This window comes from Carcharhinus amblyrhynchos, chromosome 1 (assembly GCF_965287045.1).
Source record: "Carcharhinus amblyrhynchos chromosome 1, sCarAmb.v2.hapA, whole genome shotgun sequence".
Classification (NCBI taxonomy): domain Eukaryota; kingdom Metazoa; phylum Chordata; class Chondrichthyes; order Carcharhiniformes; family Carcharhinidae; genus Carcharhinus; species Carcharhinus amblyrhynchos.
The window spans coordinates 111,457,493-111,472,988 of record NC_137324.1 but is presented as its reverse complement, the minus strand read 5'-3'; the positions used below and the strand labels follow the sequence as shown (position 1 = coordinate 111,472,988).

The window sequence follows — 15,496 nt, the reverse complement described above, 5'->3', positions numbered from 1 at the left end:
AAAGGATACTCTATCTGTTTTGTAGCTTCTTTCCTACAGGGTCCAATGGTTATAGTTTACACTAAATTTGTGCGTCTTGGCTTCTGTGGAATAGTGCTAGTTTTACTGAGTTTAGAGACCATGAAGATACACCATGAGAGTTCCATGCCAAGACTCAGTGGGTGGTTTTTTTGCCTTAATGTTAGAATGTTGTTGGTTTAAGTCCCATTCTATGGACTGAAGCACGAAAATCTAGTGTACATCAATGTTGTGCTACTGTCTTTTGGATGAGATGTTAAATGGACACACCCATTTGTTCATGTCTGGTCGATGTCAAATCTCCCTTGACATTTTAAAAAAAAGAGCTGTCTCAGTTGTCTTTGTCATTATTTATACTTATTGACAAATCTGTGGGGTTTTGATGAAGGGAAGATACTGTTGAAATACATATTTGAGAAATACTTAATGTTGAAATAGTAACCTGTATGGCTATTTCCCTGTTAAATATAATTATCTCTTTATTCACTCAATCACAGTTCTTTATTCATGAAGAGATACTAAGTGCTTCTCATGGAAGGGCACCAATCTAAAAAGAAAACAAAGCTTTAAAAGAAACTTAAACCAAAATAAAATAACATTGTCTGATGCGATGATCCATTCCAGTAACTAGGAAGTTGTCTGTCGCTAAGGGGCAGCCGGCATGTCTTTATTCAGCTCGCAGTTTTGTCAATTAAACATTTTGCATATAGTAATTACAAGTACAAATTCCCAGAGAGCAGGCAGCATAAAGATCATCAATCTTGTTTGATTTTTGTTTCTCCTGTGTTCTGCTCTATTTTAGATTTTTGCTGCTGATGTTTCTGGATTTCCTTTTTCCACAGTCGCTCTTCAGTTCACCCTCCTTGTCGGTTGCAATGTCGATCCTCCTGTTTGCACATTGAACTATTTGTTTTCTTGGAGGATAAATGCCAACGTGGTTGGGCCAAAAGGCTTCTATCTGTGATGTATCCTCTATGCATTTTCATGTTACTAGAATTTCTCACTCTTGCCTCTTGAGCTGCATTATTAAATCCTTAATGACTACATGCCTGAAATTTGTATTTTCATCTGTGAGTTTTTTGTTTTGAAATTTTCTAACCTGGTGAATTAGAAAACTATTTTTCATGAGTGACATATCAACTTGTTAGTTTCTTGGCAATCCTGACGGTTGATATATTGAAACAGACAATAGAGTATAACTTCTGGCTCCCCAGCATTGTATTTGCAAGGGTACCGCAGTGATAGTCTAGGGCATCCCTCTTGGAAGGTCCAAAGTAAGGGTTTACCCAACAATTGTCCAGAAGGGCTCACATCCCCTGGACAGTTCCACAGGGCTGGGAACCATTCAGCAAAGTGATATAAATTGTTAACTTTGGATGTTTTTGCCAGTTTTGCCCTCATAGTTAGTGTGAAAGCGTTAGGAGAAAAAGCACTTCTGACTTCAGGATAACTTTTAAGCAGCCAGACCAGCTCCTGGTCCAAGTGGACCTCTGGCCCCATAGACTCAACTAGTGCTGTAAAAACTAAAACTTGTGACATTCTGATGCATTGGGTGCACTTCACTGCTTGTGCCTCATCTGGTTTGAGTGAGGAAGGTTGGGCGAGACGTGAGCTTTGGAATTTCAACCAAAGTAAACCCCTCGAGTTGTGGGTCAATTTAGATTAGGACTTCCTGGATCTTCTCCCAAACCAGATGTGGACAGTGGTCTTTAGTTTGACCATAATATTTCATAAAGGAGTGCGGAGAACTTTTTTGTTTACAAATTTAGCAGACAATAGTTGTTAAATCTTGGAGATTAATCAATTACAAGTTGTTGTTGACAACTGCATACACAATTACAGCTCAGCAAAAACTTCACCATGTTACAGTTTTTACATTAGTTGCACAGTAATTGGATTATTACTGAACACATAAGATGACAGAATGGCTAATACAAGATTGCAGTTTTTTGTTCACAAAAGTGAAGTAGCTGAATACACATCAGCTTATTATTGGGTTTTAGAATTCTAAATTCTCATCTGGCAGTGAGGTTTATGCTAAGCTATTCAATTTGGATTATGTCTAAATAAAACTTTAACTGAGAGTAATGCAGAGCAACTTAAGTCTAATTGCAATTCATGAAGGATAAAAAAAAATGCAAGTTTTCTATTCAACATTTATTTTAAAATCTTGGTTTTAAGGAAGAAATCACATATTCACCATTCACCAAGTTATGTATTGATTTGCAATATTTTGATGGAGCTTAATTTATGTAGAATGTAGGTGTGTAAGGGAAGTGAGCCATGTAGAGGAGCTAATTTGGCTGCAAATGAATGTTGTTGAATATAGTATTGTAACTATTTCCAATGCTTACCAATCAAAATTGAAATTAATTTGTTGAGGGATTCAACAGGAAGATCAAGTAAATCAAGTAAGGTAGTATAAGAGGATGTGTATATTAATTGACTAAGTGGCAACTTTTGAATGCCTCAATTTATATTTGTACTCCTTGTTGGGACAGGTAGGGGAAGCAAGTTGACTGAAACAGGGATATGTTAAAGCTACCCCAGTTCTAATATTATCACCTTGATGAGCCCTTTCCAAAAGAAAATCCCAAAAAAGTGAATATTATGTCCAAATAACTGTTATCTTACAACTATCTAAGAATACAGTAGTAGAATATCCATATGGTATTTCTGTGGCAATGTTTTCATATTGTGCAGCATTTAGACATAATTCTCATGTCTGTGTTTTGGTTACTCCAATCTGTAATAGTGCATTTGTGTAAGTACTTTTTATATGCTGTCTAGAGCAGGGTTGCCATTTGATTACCAAAGTTTTGGGAATCCAGATACGGCTAAAGGCATTTTTGATTAAATGAGCATTGGGCACCTTTTGGATATGTGATCTCCATACCGATTCATTTAGTGTATGTATATGTACTTAGCATTTTACCAACTAATGTATAAAAGATTACATTCAAGCGCATTAAGAGTGGAAATGTTAGCATTGTGTGGAGAGACGAGGTGATGCGGTTAGACTGAACAATTCAAATGATCCTGCCAAGCCAGCAGGAGAAAGCTAACCCAATCAGCAAACAAGTCTATTTGTACGTGTGGTAGGGAAAGCTAAGAAACATTCAGTTGAATTCTGGATAGAGAGCAGAGACTGACCCTGGGTAGGTCAACATTCTTAGTTACTCTGAGGAAGTTCCAAGTTCTGGTCACAATTGCTGGATTGAAACCTAGAAATTGCACCAAGATTTGCTTCGTCTTATAAATATATAGCAAAATTCTTTCACTTTGAAACAACAGAATTGCAAAACTTCACACTGAATGGCAGCAGAGTTTAGTAAATACAGATGAAGTCCATTACTTGCAGTAGTAAACATAATTTGTCTATAAATGAGAAAGACGTTCCATGTTAATAAAGTAAAGAAATAAAAGCTTTAATACTTTTTTTTCTTTTAATGACTTAATGCTATCATGATGGAGCATCTCGGCATTTATGTAGTTTATTGCTACAGGACATTGCAAAGTATCCAGAATAAATGACAGATTTTTTTTGAAGTGTAGCCACCATTGTAATGTCGAAAAATGTGGCAGCCAGTGTATATATAAGCAAGCCTCACAAATGTCAGAGAGATAGAGTCATAGGGACTTACAGCATGGAAACAGGCCGTTCGGACCTAACTTGTCCATGTTGCCCAGTTTTTGCCACTAAGCTAGTCCCAATTGCCTGCATTTGGTCCATATCCCTCTATACCCATCTTACCCATTTAACTGTCTAAATACTTTTTAAAAGACAAAATTGAACCTGCCCCTGGCAGTTTGTTCCAGACACACTCCACTCTGAGTGAAAAAATTGCCCCTCTGGGCCCTTTTGTGTCTCTCCCCTCCAAACCTATGCCTTCTAGTTTTAGACTCCCCTACCTTTGGGAAAAGATGTTGACTATCTACTTTATCCATGCCCCTCATTTTGTTTTAGACCTCTATAAGATCACCTCTAAGTCCCCTACGCTCCAGGAAAAAGAGTCCCATTCTATCCAGCCTCTCCTTATAACTCAATCCATCAAGTCCTGAAAGCATCCTAGTAAATCTTTTCTGCACTCTTTCTAGTTTAATAATACCTTTTCTTTAATAGGGTGACTAGAACTGTACACAGTATTCCAAGTGTGGCCTTACCAATGTCTTGTACAACTTCAACAGGACGTCCTAACTCCTGTATTTAATGTTCTGACCAATGAAACCAAGCATGCTGAATGCCTTCTTCACCACTCTGTCCACCTGTGACTCCACTTTCAAGAAGCTGTGAACCTGTACTCCCAAATCTTTGTTCTGTAACTCTCCCCAATGCCCTACAATTAACTGAGTAGGTCCTGCCCCGATTCGATCTACCAAAATACATCACCTCACATTTATCTAAATTAAATTCCATCTACCGTTCATCAGCCCACTAGTTCAATTGATCGAGACCTCATTACAAACCTAGATAATTTTCTTCACTGTCCACTCTGCCACCAATCTTGGTGTCATCTGCAAATTTACTAACCATGCCTCCTAAATTTTCATCCAAATCATCAACATAAATAACAAATAACAATGGATCCAGCACCAATCTCTTGAGGCACGTCACTGGTCATAGGCGTCCAGTTTATAAAACAACCTTCTACAACCATCTTCTATCGCCAAGCCAGTTTTGTATCCAATTCGCTACCTCATCCTGGAGCCCATAACTTTATGCAACAACCTACCTTGTCAAAGGCCTTGCTGAAGTCACGTAGACAACGTTTGACTGCACTGCCCTTGGTTTCCCCTTTAAAAAGACTCAGTAAATTTGTAAGATATAATTTTCCACTGTAAAGCCATGCTGACTGTCCCTAATCAGTCCTTGCCTCTCTAAATGCCTGTAGATCCTGTCTCTCAGAATACTTTCTAACAACTTACCCATTATAGATGTTGGGCTCACTGGTCTGTAGTTCCCAGGCTTTTCCTTGCAGCCCTTCTTAAACAAAGGTACAACATTTGCTACCCTCCAATCTTCAGGCACCTCCCCACGGCTTTTAATAATTAAAATATCTTTGCTAGGGGACCCGCAATTTCCTCCCACAACATTGTGGGATACTTTCATCAGATCTTGGGGATTTATCTACCTTAGTGCACTTTCAAGACTTCTAGCTCCACCACCTCTGTGTAATCTATACACTTCTCAAGACATCACTGTTTATTTCCCCAAGTTCCCTGACATCCGTGCCTTTCTCAATGGAAAATACTGATGAGAAATATTCATTTAGGATCTCACCCATCTCTTGTGGATTCACACATAAATGACCTTGTTGATTCTTAAGAAGCCCTACTCTTTCCCTAGTTACTCTTTTGCTCTTTATGTATTTGTAGAAGCTCTTTGAATTATCCTTTGCCTTATCTGCCAAAACAATCTCATGTCCCCTTTTTGCCCTCCTGATTTATCTCTTCACTCTACTCTGACAACCTCTATATACTCTTTAAGGCATCTACCTGATCCCAGCTGCCTATGCATGTCATATGCCTCCTCCTCCTTTTTGACCAGTGCTTCAATATGCTCTGTCAAGCAGGGTTCCTTACTTCTACAGTCTTGTCCTTCACTCCAAAAGGAACGTGCTTTCCCTGAATCCTGGTTAGTATACTTCTGAAAGCCTCCCACTTATTAGACATCCCTTTGCCTGCCAACAGACTCCCCTAGTCAACTTTTGAAAGTTCCTGCCTGATGCCATCAAAATTGGCCTTATCCCAATTTAGAACTTTAACTTCTGGGCCAGACCTATTGGTCTCCATAGCTATCTTAAAAGTAATTCAATTATGGTCACTGGTCCCAAAGTGATCCCTCATAATGCTTCTGTCACCTGCTCTTCCTTATTTCCCAAGAGGAGGTCAAGTTTTGTCCCCTCTCTATCCAGGCCATCCACATACTAAATGAGAAATTCCTCCTGAATGCACTCAACAAATTTCTCTCCAACCAAGCCCCTAATACTATGGTTGTCCCAATCAATATACGGGAAGTTAAAGTCCCATGCTATTATCACCCTATTTTTCATGGAGCTGTCTGTAATCTCCTTACATATTTGCTCCTCAATTTCCCACTGACTACTTGGGGGCCTGTAGTACAATCCTGTCAAAGTGATCTCCCTTCTTATTTCTCAGTTCTACCCATAGCGACTCAATAGGCAAACCCATGGATATATCCCCTCTCAGTACTGCCATGATGTTCTCCCTAACCAAAATACAACTCCCCCCCCTCCTCCTTACCTCCTGTTCTATCTTTCCTATAGCATCTGTACCCTGGAACATTGAACTGCCAGTCCTGTCCCTCCCTCAGCCATGTTTCAGTAATACCTATAGTATCCCAATCCCATATACCCATCCATGCCCTGAGTACATCTGCCTTGCCCTTTGGGTCTCATAATTTGAAACAAATGCAGTTTAATCTAGACTTCCTTTGTTCTTTGCCCTGCTTTCTCAGACCATCTGTCCTGTCATGTTTAGTGTATTGTTTTATTTCTCTTAGCCTTAATGGATCAATCCAGCTAATTCTCCACAGTCTCTGTACTCTGGTCCTTTTTAGTTTTTTGTCTTGGTTTCTCTGCCTTCCACTTTTCCTCTTACTGCCTTTTGTTTCTGTCCATGCTTTACTTTCCTCTGACTTCCTGCTTTGGTTCCCCCATCACATTAATTGAAACTCTACCCAACAGCACTCGCAAACACTCCCTCTAAGACATTGGTTCCAGTCTGTCCAGGTGCAGACCATCCGATTTGTACCTGGTCCCACATGCCCCCAGAACCGGTTCCAATCTTCCAGGAATTTGAATCCTTCCTCCTTGCATTATCTGTCAAGCCATGTATTCATCTTAGCTATCCCGACATTCCTGCTCTGACTAGCACATGGCAATCCTGAGACTACTACCTTTGAGGTCCTACTTTCTAGTTTAACTTTCAACTCTGTAACTTCAGCTTGTAGAACCTCATCCTGTTTTTTTAACCTATGTCGGTGGTGCCTATATGCACCAAGACAGCTGGCTGTTCACCCTCCCTCTCCAGAACATCCTGCAGCCACTCTGAGACACCCTTGACCCTTGCACCTGAGTGGCAACATGCCATCCTGGAGTGTCATTTGTGTCAGCAGAAATGCCTGTCCATTCCAATTGAGTCCCCTGTTACTATAGCTCTGCCACTCTTTTTCTCTTGCTTTGTTGTGTAGCAGAGCCAACCATGGTGCCATGAATCTGGCTGCTGCCACCTTCCCCTGGTGAGCCATCTCTCCCAGTAGTATGCAAAACAGTTTGTGTTTTGGAGGGAGATGACCGCAGGGGACCCCTGCACTGCCTTCTTACTCTTCCTTTGTCTGGTGGTCACCCATTCCCTATCTCCCTCAGTAATTTTTATCTGAGATGTGACCAACTTGCTGAACATGCTATCCACAATGACTTCTTCATTGTGGACATTCCAAAGTCAATCCATCCATAGCTCCAGAGCTGTCAAGCGCTCTAACAGGAGCCACAGTTGGAAACACTTGCACGTGAAGGAGCCAAGGACACTGGAAGAATCCCTGAATTCCCACATTGCACAAGAGGAGCATGACACACGTCCGGGATTTCCTGCCATGACTTAACCCTCAAGTTAACTTACAACAACTGCAATGCCAAAATGAAAATAAAAGAAAAGCTACTATGAGTCACCAGCCAATCACTTGCCTACTGGCGTGACAGCACGGTTTGATCTCTTTCTATCTCTCACTTGCCCTTGTCTCCCTCGCAGGTCCACCTTTCTGCTCCTCCCGAAGATGAGCACCTCTTTCCCCTCGGCACAAATTTCCGCTCTGCTCCAAATTCCCGATACCCTCACTCTGGTTGAATCTCACTCAGGCTGCAGTGGCCACAAACCCACTGGATAAATGACATTGTATTTTTAAACTGCACTGTTAACCAGCCACCTCCTGCTGCATTTTAAACCAAATAATTTTCATTGAACTTAAAATCCAGGAAAATCATTTTGTTTCTGATTATTGAAATTTTGGAATGAAAAAAACAGACACAACTGGATGGATTTTTTTTTTGCTGCATTGTTTTGATTTGTATTTACTTGCGATATGATTTTAGTTTTCACTTGGGACTGTTCTGTTTTTATTTATCATGCAAAAGGCTTGTACTAATATAACATTGTTGGGAAAAACAGATTCTTCAGGTACTGCCTGTCCAATTCTGCTTTCTCCCAGAAGTATGTTCTGTAATATGAATTTTTGTGGTAACTGTTTTTCTTCTGTAGTGTACTTAGTGTATAATTAACTTACCTATACATAGAGCAAATGTTTTTTAACAACAAACTGTGTGGAAGTATCCAATTGCACTGTCCATTATCTTATTGGATATGAGAGTGTACTCAGCTTGTATTAATAAGTAGCCTGTAGAAATTTCAGGAATTGGATATTAAAATGAAATGACTTGCATCCACACTGAACATTAGCAGAGCCCCTGATATTATACAATCCTTCGGGGTGGGGGTGGGAGGAGCGGGAATGCAAATTAACAAAACCAGATTTGCCCGAGGAAGAGATTACATCAAGATTTCAGTTTTTGTAACTTTTATTTTAAAATACACCAGAACAAATGCAAATTCATCATGAATTAACAGGTAAATGATACTTCAAATAAAAAGGTAAATTTCACTTTTAAATAGTTGGCACAACAAATTTATATTTTGTACATCCATAAGCATTTCCTTTTATCATGTATGACATTGTTACGTGGTTACATGACTGTACAGTATGCAATTCTTTATTCACAGAGGGTAGGCCAGGAGTCCAATTCAAAGCAGCTATCATCAAGTTTCATGGGTATGATGTTCATCAAGGCATGCTTTTGTGAACCCTCGCTACCTCAGGTCACGACTGTCTAGCTTTCCAGAGTTCTCTTCAACTGATCAACCAATAACAACTTGGTTCAAGATTTGGCCACACCTTGGAAAACACCCAGCTGTTAAATTCCTCTGAGCTATTCGGTTTTCCAGGTTTCAGACCTTTTTTAGCCAGCTCATGCAATGCTTCCAAGAGTTGTCTATTCTGCCAAATCACAAAAAAAAACTTCCTGAGAGATATTTGCTGCTTTTTCTCACAAGAACTGTGTGTTCCTCTTTCTGTCTGTCTTTTCTTTCTGTCTGCATATGATCTCTTCTGCTCTCCTTTGTGTCTTCTTTCTTGCTATTGATATTATTTCCAGGTCATGGTTGCAAGGTCACAAGGACCAGTCTTTCTTCTTATCCAAGAAAATTACAATTGATTCTTTTATAATGGATACAAACTCTTCAAACATTCTTAAAAACAATTAAAGATTCCACAGACTTTTTAAAGATATGACAGGTTTTCTATTGCTTCTGGGTCAAAAAGTCATATCACTGGTTTCAGATGGAAATAACAATTGTCTCAATCTGTGAATGTAGCATGTTAGTTCATGGAATGCAAAATCTAAAATCTGTAAATTTAATTTACAATCGAGCAAACCTCTAGTTCGTTGTAAACATTTAACTTGTGGTAGTGTAGTGCAGAATGTTGGAATACCAGTGTAGCATCATGGAGTGGAAGAACTCAACAACTCAAAACTTTGAATTTCTATGCTCATTGCCCTCCTGTGGGGGACCCCAAGTGATGAAAACTGCTGTTTCATTGAACTGCTTTTGTTCAGTCACCAGGGAGTAGATTATTGGTCTGCATATGGCCTTGGATGGTGCATTGTCTTAGAATATTGGAAAAGAAGGAAGGTGAAAGGAAATTAACTTGGAATTTAAACAATTTCAAAGATACAACTTCGTATTGTAATTAAGAAAAATTTGCGATGTACTGCACATATTGGAAATATTTTAATCATTACCTCTAATACCTTGATGCAGGCTTCAGCACTATATCTCTGGTTGGATTCAGTGTTTCCTTTCTAATTGCACACAACAGTGCAGCTGAATTTATAAATGCAGAAATTCCAATTGCGGTTAAAAGCTAAAGTAAAATTGGCTCAAAAGTCCCCTGTTTGGATAAGATGTAGAGAGACTCTTCCCGCTCAGAAAGGACAGTAGGACTAGGGGGCACAGCCTCAAGATAAAGGGGGGGGCGGTTTAGAACAGAGTTGAGGAAGAACTTCTTCACTCAAAGGGTGGTGAATCTCTGGAATTCTCTGCCTGTTGAAGTGGTGGATGCTACCTCGCTAAATATTTTTAAGACGCGGGTTGATGGGTTTTTGATAAGAGAGGGGATTAAGGGTTATGGGGAGAGGGCGGGAATGTGGAACTGAGCCACGACAGATCAGCCATGATCTTACTGAATGGCAGGGCAGGCTTGAAGGGCTAGATGGCCTACTCCTGCTCCTATTTCTTATGTTCTTATGTTCTAACATTTTAAGTAGTTAATAAAATGGAGAAGGAAGAGAAGACGCTGAACCTTCATTGTGGATGTCATTGGTATGGTACAGGTAGTGTCCCAAATCTGACACGTTTGGAACCAAGAGCAGAATTTTCTCTGATTTTGGAACCAACTCCTTCACACAGACTGTCCCTGTAATACATTCTGTACTGACGATTAATGTCAGTAAGTGGGTTGTAGATTATGGGACAAGAGCGCTTGCATACCACAAGTTATCATTTGTGGGCAAAAACATTAAAGATTTAAAAATTTGTTAATCTTACAGTGTAGTGAGTCTTGCAGACAAAGAACATTTGCTTGAATTCTAATAATAGTGGAATGGCTGATTTCTAATTCTCTTGCTTGAAAGCAACTGGGAATGTTGGAATCAGAATGTTCCCGTCTGAGGAACAGGTGGCTTGGAAGGAGGCTGCAATGAACTCTGGTCCTGCATATGCATAACTCTCTTTGATACCTCTCTCTCATACCCTCTTCATTGTCTTGCACACTCTGTTCTGGGATTGATGCCTGAGAGAAAAGTATTCAGTTTTGGGAGAATTCTGGTTTTTTGATGGGTTTGAGATACTGTAACTCTACAATGATTGCCTTTCCAATATCTTCCCCACCCGTAGGAATTTTATATTATAATTCATGAGGTTTTCAATTTCTTGGCCAGTGTTCTGTGTAAATGGATGGATTTATACAATCCTTCCTTTAGTCTTCATGTTGGGTTTTTATAAACATATTATTACAGAATTAACAATTAAATAATTGGTAGCTTTTAACAATGCAGTGTATCATGTGACTGTCCATGTGTTGAAATATTTTTCTGCTCATGTGTTCGATTAAATCTACAAATTATTTGTTTTTCCCTATCAGCCAGTGGAGAACACCCTTGAATAAAACTGACAATTTGTTGGTATCTTGATAGTAGTGATCTGGCAACTGAGTTGGTGATTTGCCAGAGCCCTTTCAGAATTGACCATTACATACATTAGAGTAAAAACTTTGTGTTTTCTAACTCGTATTCCAGAAACGAATGATTTACCCAGTGTGCTAATTTACTAATTCCCATTATGGAACATAGTATTCTCTTGGACCATGCATTACCAATTTTTAAATATACTAAGTTTCTTTAGTTTTAAGAATAATGTAGGATCCTTGAATTGCATGAATATGTGATCATATGCATTGTTTTATTTTAATCTACCTCAAAATAGCTAATGTCACCTATCATTATTGACCTGTTCTTGAATGTCTCTCTGAATTGCATCTAGATTTCATTTATTTGTTGACTTGTAATGTTTACCATAATGTTATGCTATTTCCTAAACTGTATGCAGTTGGATTCTGTTAATACAGCTCCCTTCTTTTAATGCTGCATGATTCATTCTTCCTTAATTTTTTTATATCATCTTTTGCTTCTCCGGTATCATCTTTAATGTTTACTGCTTTATTGTATCTTCTTTTCCCATTAGTTTATTTTTTCTTTCTGTTTCTATTCCAATGACCATGTTAACTAAACTCTCCTCTAGTCTCAACATGTTATCACTTTCTGCCATGTTAGTTTGATCTTCCTATGCTGCACAGTTCGATTTCTTCACGAGGACATCCTGCTTTTTGATGCAGGAGAAAACCATCCCTTTACTGTAACCTTTTTAATGTTCCACAATTCAGAATTGCAGAATACTACAGTGCAGAAGAGGCCCTTTGGCCTATTGATTCTGCACCGACGCATGAAAGGCCCTAACCTGCCCACCTAATCCCACGCCTGCACTTGGCCCATAACCTTGAATGTTATGGCAGGCCAAGTACTCATCCAGATACTTTTTCACTCCAAGAATGTGCACCTTTGCATCATCATTCCTAATTTTCACCTCTTTAAACTTGTGCTTTGTTCACAGACCATTATAGGCTCTGGCTTTTTTTTTAACAAATTTCTTAATGGTTTCACATTCACACAAAAAATGTAGATAATAGAAAGAAAGACATGCATTTTCATGGCTACCCGAAGTTCAAAGCGCTTCGCCGATATTTGAAATGCAGTTCCTGTATTGTAACATGGAATACGCTTGAACCAATATGTGTACAACAGACCGCGCCAAACATGCCAAATATATGATAATCAGGCAATTTATATTTATGATACTTGAGCGATAGATATTTGCCAGGTAATTGAGGATTACTGTCTACACTTCAAAATATTATTGTACCATAGTTTTTTTTACATCCACCTGAGTAGGCAAATGGAACCTACGTTTAATATCTTTTCCAAAAGATGGCACTTTATGCAGTGCTGCGCTCCCTCAATTTTGTACTAGACAGCCTTGATTTTTGTGAACAATTTTTGGACTGAGTCCTGCACTCAGACCAACTGGGCCATGGCTGACGGTCTCCAAGATGTGAAGAATTTTGAATTGTTCTATATGCCATGTTTTAAAAATAAAACTTTTGATTCCTTAAGCAATACATTGCCAATGAATTTATTTGGTTTTGTAACCTAGGAGGTTGATGTTGATGATAAAGCAGGGCTGGAAGTTGATGGCGATCTAGATTTGAAACCTGATTCGGACATTCCTGATGTTCCGGCCTCAAATGACAGCACTCCAGAAGTTTTCAATAAGGCCCTATCTGGGTTATCTTCAAGGTACCATTTTAATTTGGAGTATATTAAATGTATTTAAAACCCTCTTTTATGGAGAGCCATAACATTTAATTGTTTCTTCTTAACAGTGTGGCAGGAATTCAAAGGGTGAGAAAGAGATCGTTCCCGAACTATTTTACATAGTGAATCTGTAATCATCTCCTTTGCATTAATCAGGACTAGGCTATTCAATATTTCCTCCATTGATCCTTTGAGCTGGTCACTCAACCCATACATACCTCCAAGTGGCAGAAATAGTTTGCCTGTCATCCTGTCTGTCCCTGAGTATCGCCACCATCCCCATCCCAGCACCAGTTAGAGTTGTTGTGTGATATAAGGAAGCTAAAAGAGGGAGTATGGTAAGAAAAAGTAGATTTCGTAGTGCAGTGATTTTAGCTGTTATAACAAAAGTCTTTTTGCTAATTGGAATTCCGGAAACTAGACAGAACTGTAATCCTTTTTCGTCTATGGATATTTTGGCATCTATGTCTTCTCTCGCCTTCATTGTTAAAGCTACTTCCGAACGTTCCTAAAGTCAAAGGTCATCCAGGATTTGAATTCTACCATATGTTAGAAAGCTCTTCTAACAAGAACAAGCTTGTTGTCTGATGGCTAATTCCCCTTATTTCTGTTTCTTTGAGTGTTGAACCTCTGTTTCTCCATCCAATCTTTCTTGATATCACTATGATCAATGCTTCTCTGATATTGACCTTTTTTTGCCCTTGTAAATTCCTGCCTGCAACCGTATGTAAAATTACATCCTTGTTTTCAGATCCCTCCACAGTTTGGCCTTTCTTTATTTCCGTAACCTCCACTTTGGCAATCCTTTGACGAAGGGTCATCTAAATTCAAAACATCAGCTCTACTCTCCATCCACAGATTTTGTTATCAGATTCCAGCATCTGCAGTAATTTTCTTTTAATCCTTTGATATAGTTGTGCTCCTTTTACTTAAGCCTCCTTTCAAAAATATTTTAATTGTCCCATTTTTGGTGACTATGCCTTCAGTTGCCTAGGCCCTAAGCTTTGGAATATCTTCCTTAATCCTCTCTTCTTTCCTACCTCCCTTTCCCCTTAAAAAGCACCTCTTAACACCAAGCTTTTGATCTGTCCCAATACCACCTAAGGTGACTTGGTATCGTGTTTTATTTTATAATGCCTCTGAAGTGCTTTGAAATGTTCTATTACAGTATATGTGTGTTGTGTAAGCACCAACAATCATTTCACAATATTCTACTCTGATTCTTTACTGGATATATTCTTTCCACTCATAATTGTCAGGTTTTTAAAACTCTAGGCTTAAGAACACAAGAAATAGGAGCAGGAGTAGGCCATCTAGCCCTTCGAGCCTGCCCCACCATTCAATAAGATCATGGCTGATCTGAAGTGGATCAGTTCCACTTTCCCGCTTTCTCCCCATAACCCTTAATTCCCCTGTCTATCAGAAACCTAGCTACCTGTGACTTAAATATATTCAGCGAGGTAGCCTCCACCACTTCAACGGGCAGAGAATTCCAGAGATTCACCACTCTGAGTGAAAAAGTTCCTCCTCAACTCTGATCTAAACTGCTCCCCCCCCCCCCCCATCTTGAGGCTGTGCCCCCTAGTCCTGCTATCCTTTCTAAGCGGGAAGAATCTCTCTACCTCTACCCTATCTATCCCCTTCATTATCTTATATGTCTCTATAAGATCCCGCCATCTAAACTCCAACGAGTACAGACCCAGTCTATTTAGTCTCTCTTCATAGGCTAACCCCCTCATCTCCGATATCAGCCTAGTGAACCTATTCTGCACTCCCTCCACGGCCAATATATCCTTGCGCAAGTGTGGCGACCAAAACTGCACACAGTACTCCAGCTGCAGCCTCACCAGTACCCTGTACAGTTGCAGCAAGACCTCCCTACTTTTATATTCTATCCCCCTCGCTATAAAGGCCAACATTCCATTTGCCTTCTTGATCACCTGCAGACTGGGTTTTTGCAACTCGTGCACAAGGACCCCCAGGTCCCTCTGCACCATAGCATGCTGCAGCTTTTTGCCTGTTAAATAATAATCCCTCCTACTATTATTTCTGCCGAAGTGGATAACCTCACACTTGCTAACATTATACTCCATCTGCCAGGTCCTCGCTCACTCTCTCAGCCTGTCCAGATCTTGTGTTACCTAATCCCTGTTTCCTTATTACCCTCCATTGCAGATGTCCAAAAATATGGCCTTGATTCTTGCATGTTCACCTTAATGTACTCAGCTTAAAATGAATAGTTGCAACCCATGTTCCAATAGAAACTGCTTGTAAGCTACTAACACTAAAGTATTATGAAAGGAAACCACAAATTTGGCTGACATGAAAAAATATTTCTGGTGCAATAGGAAATCCTATTCTGAGGTTACAGTCAATTAATGCTGTGCAAAGTTGAGGGGGCCTTTATCAACAAGACA

The 15,496-nt window shown here is 39.5% G+C and overlaps 1 protein-coding gene across 1 annotated transcript in view; it reads left to right on the top strand.

Annotated features, from left to right (window-relative positions):
- cds1 (CDP-diacylglycerol synthase (phosphatidate cytidylyltransferase) 1) overlaps positions 1 to 15,496 on the top strand; it is an 89,332-nt gene that overhangs the window by 22,399 nt on the left and 51,437 nt on the right. Inside the window, exon 2 of the mRNA XM_080191147.1 lies at positions 12,919 to 13,061. Within this exon, the coding sequence (XP_080047273.1) occupies positions 12,919 to 13,061 (143 nt within the window). The remainder of the gene's footprint in view (positions 1 to 12,918; positions 13,062 to 15,496) is intronic.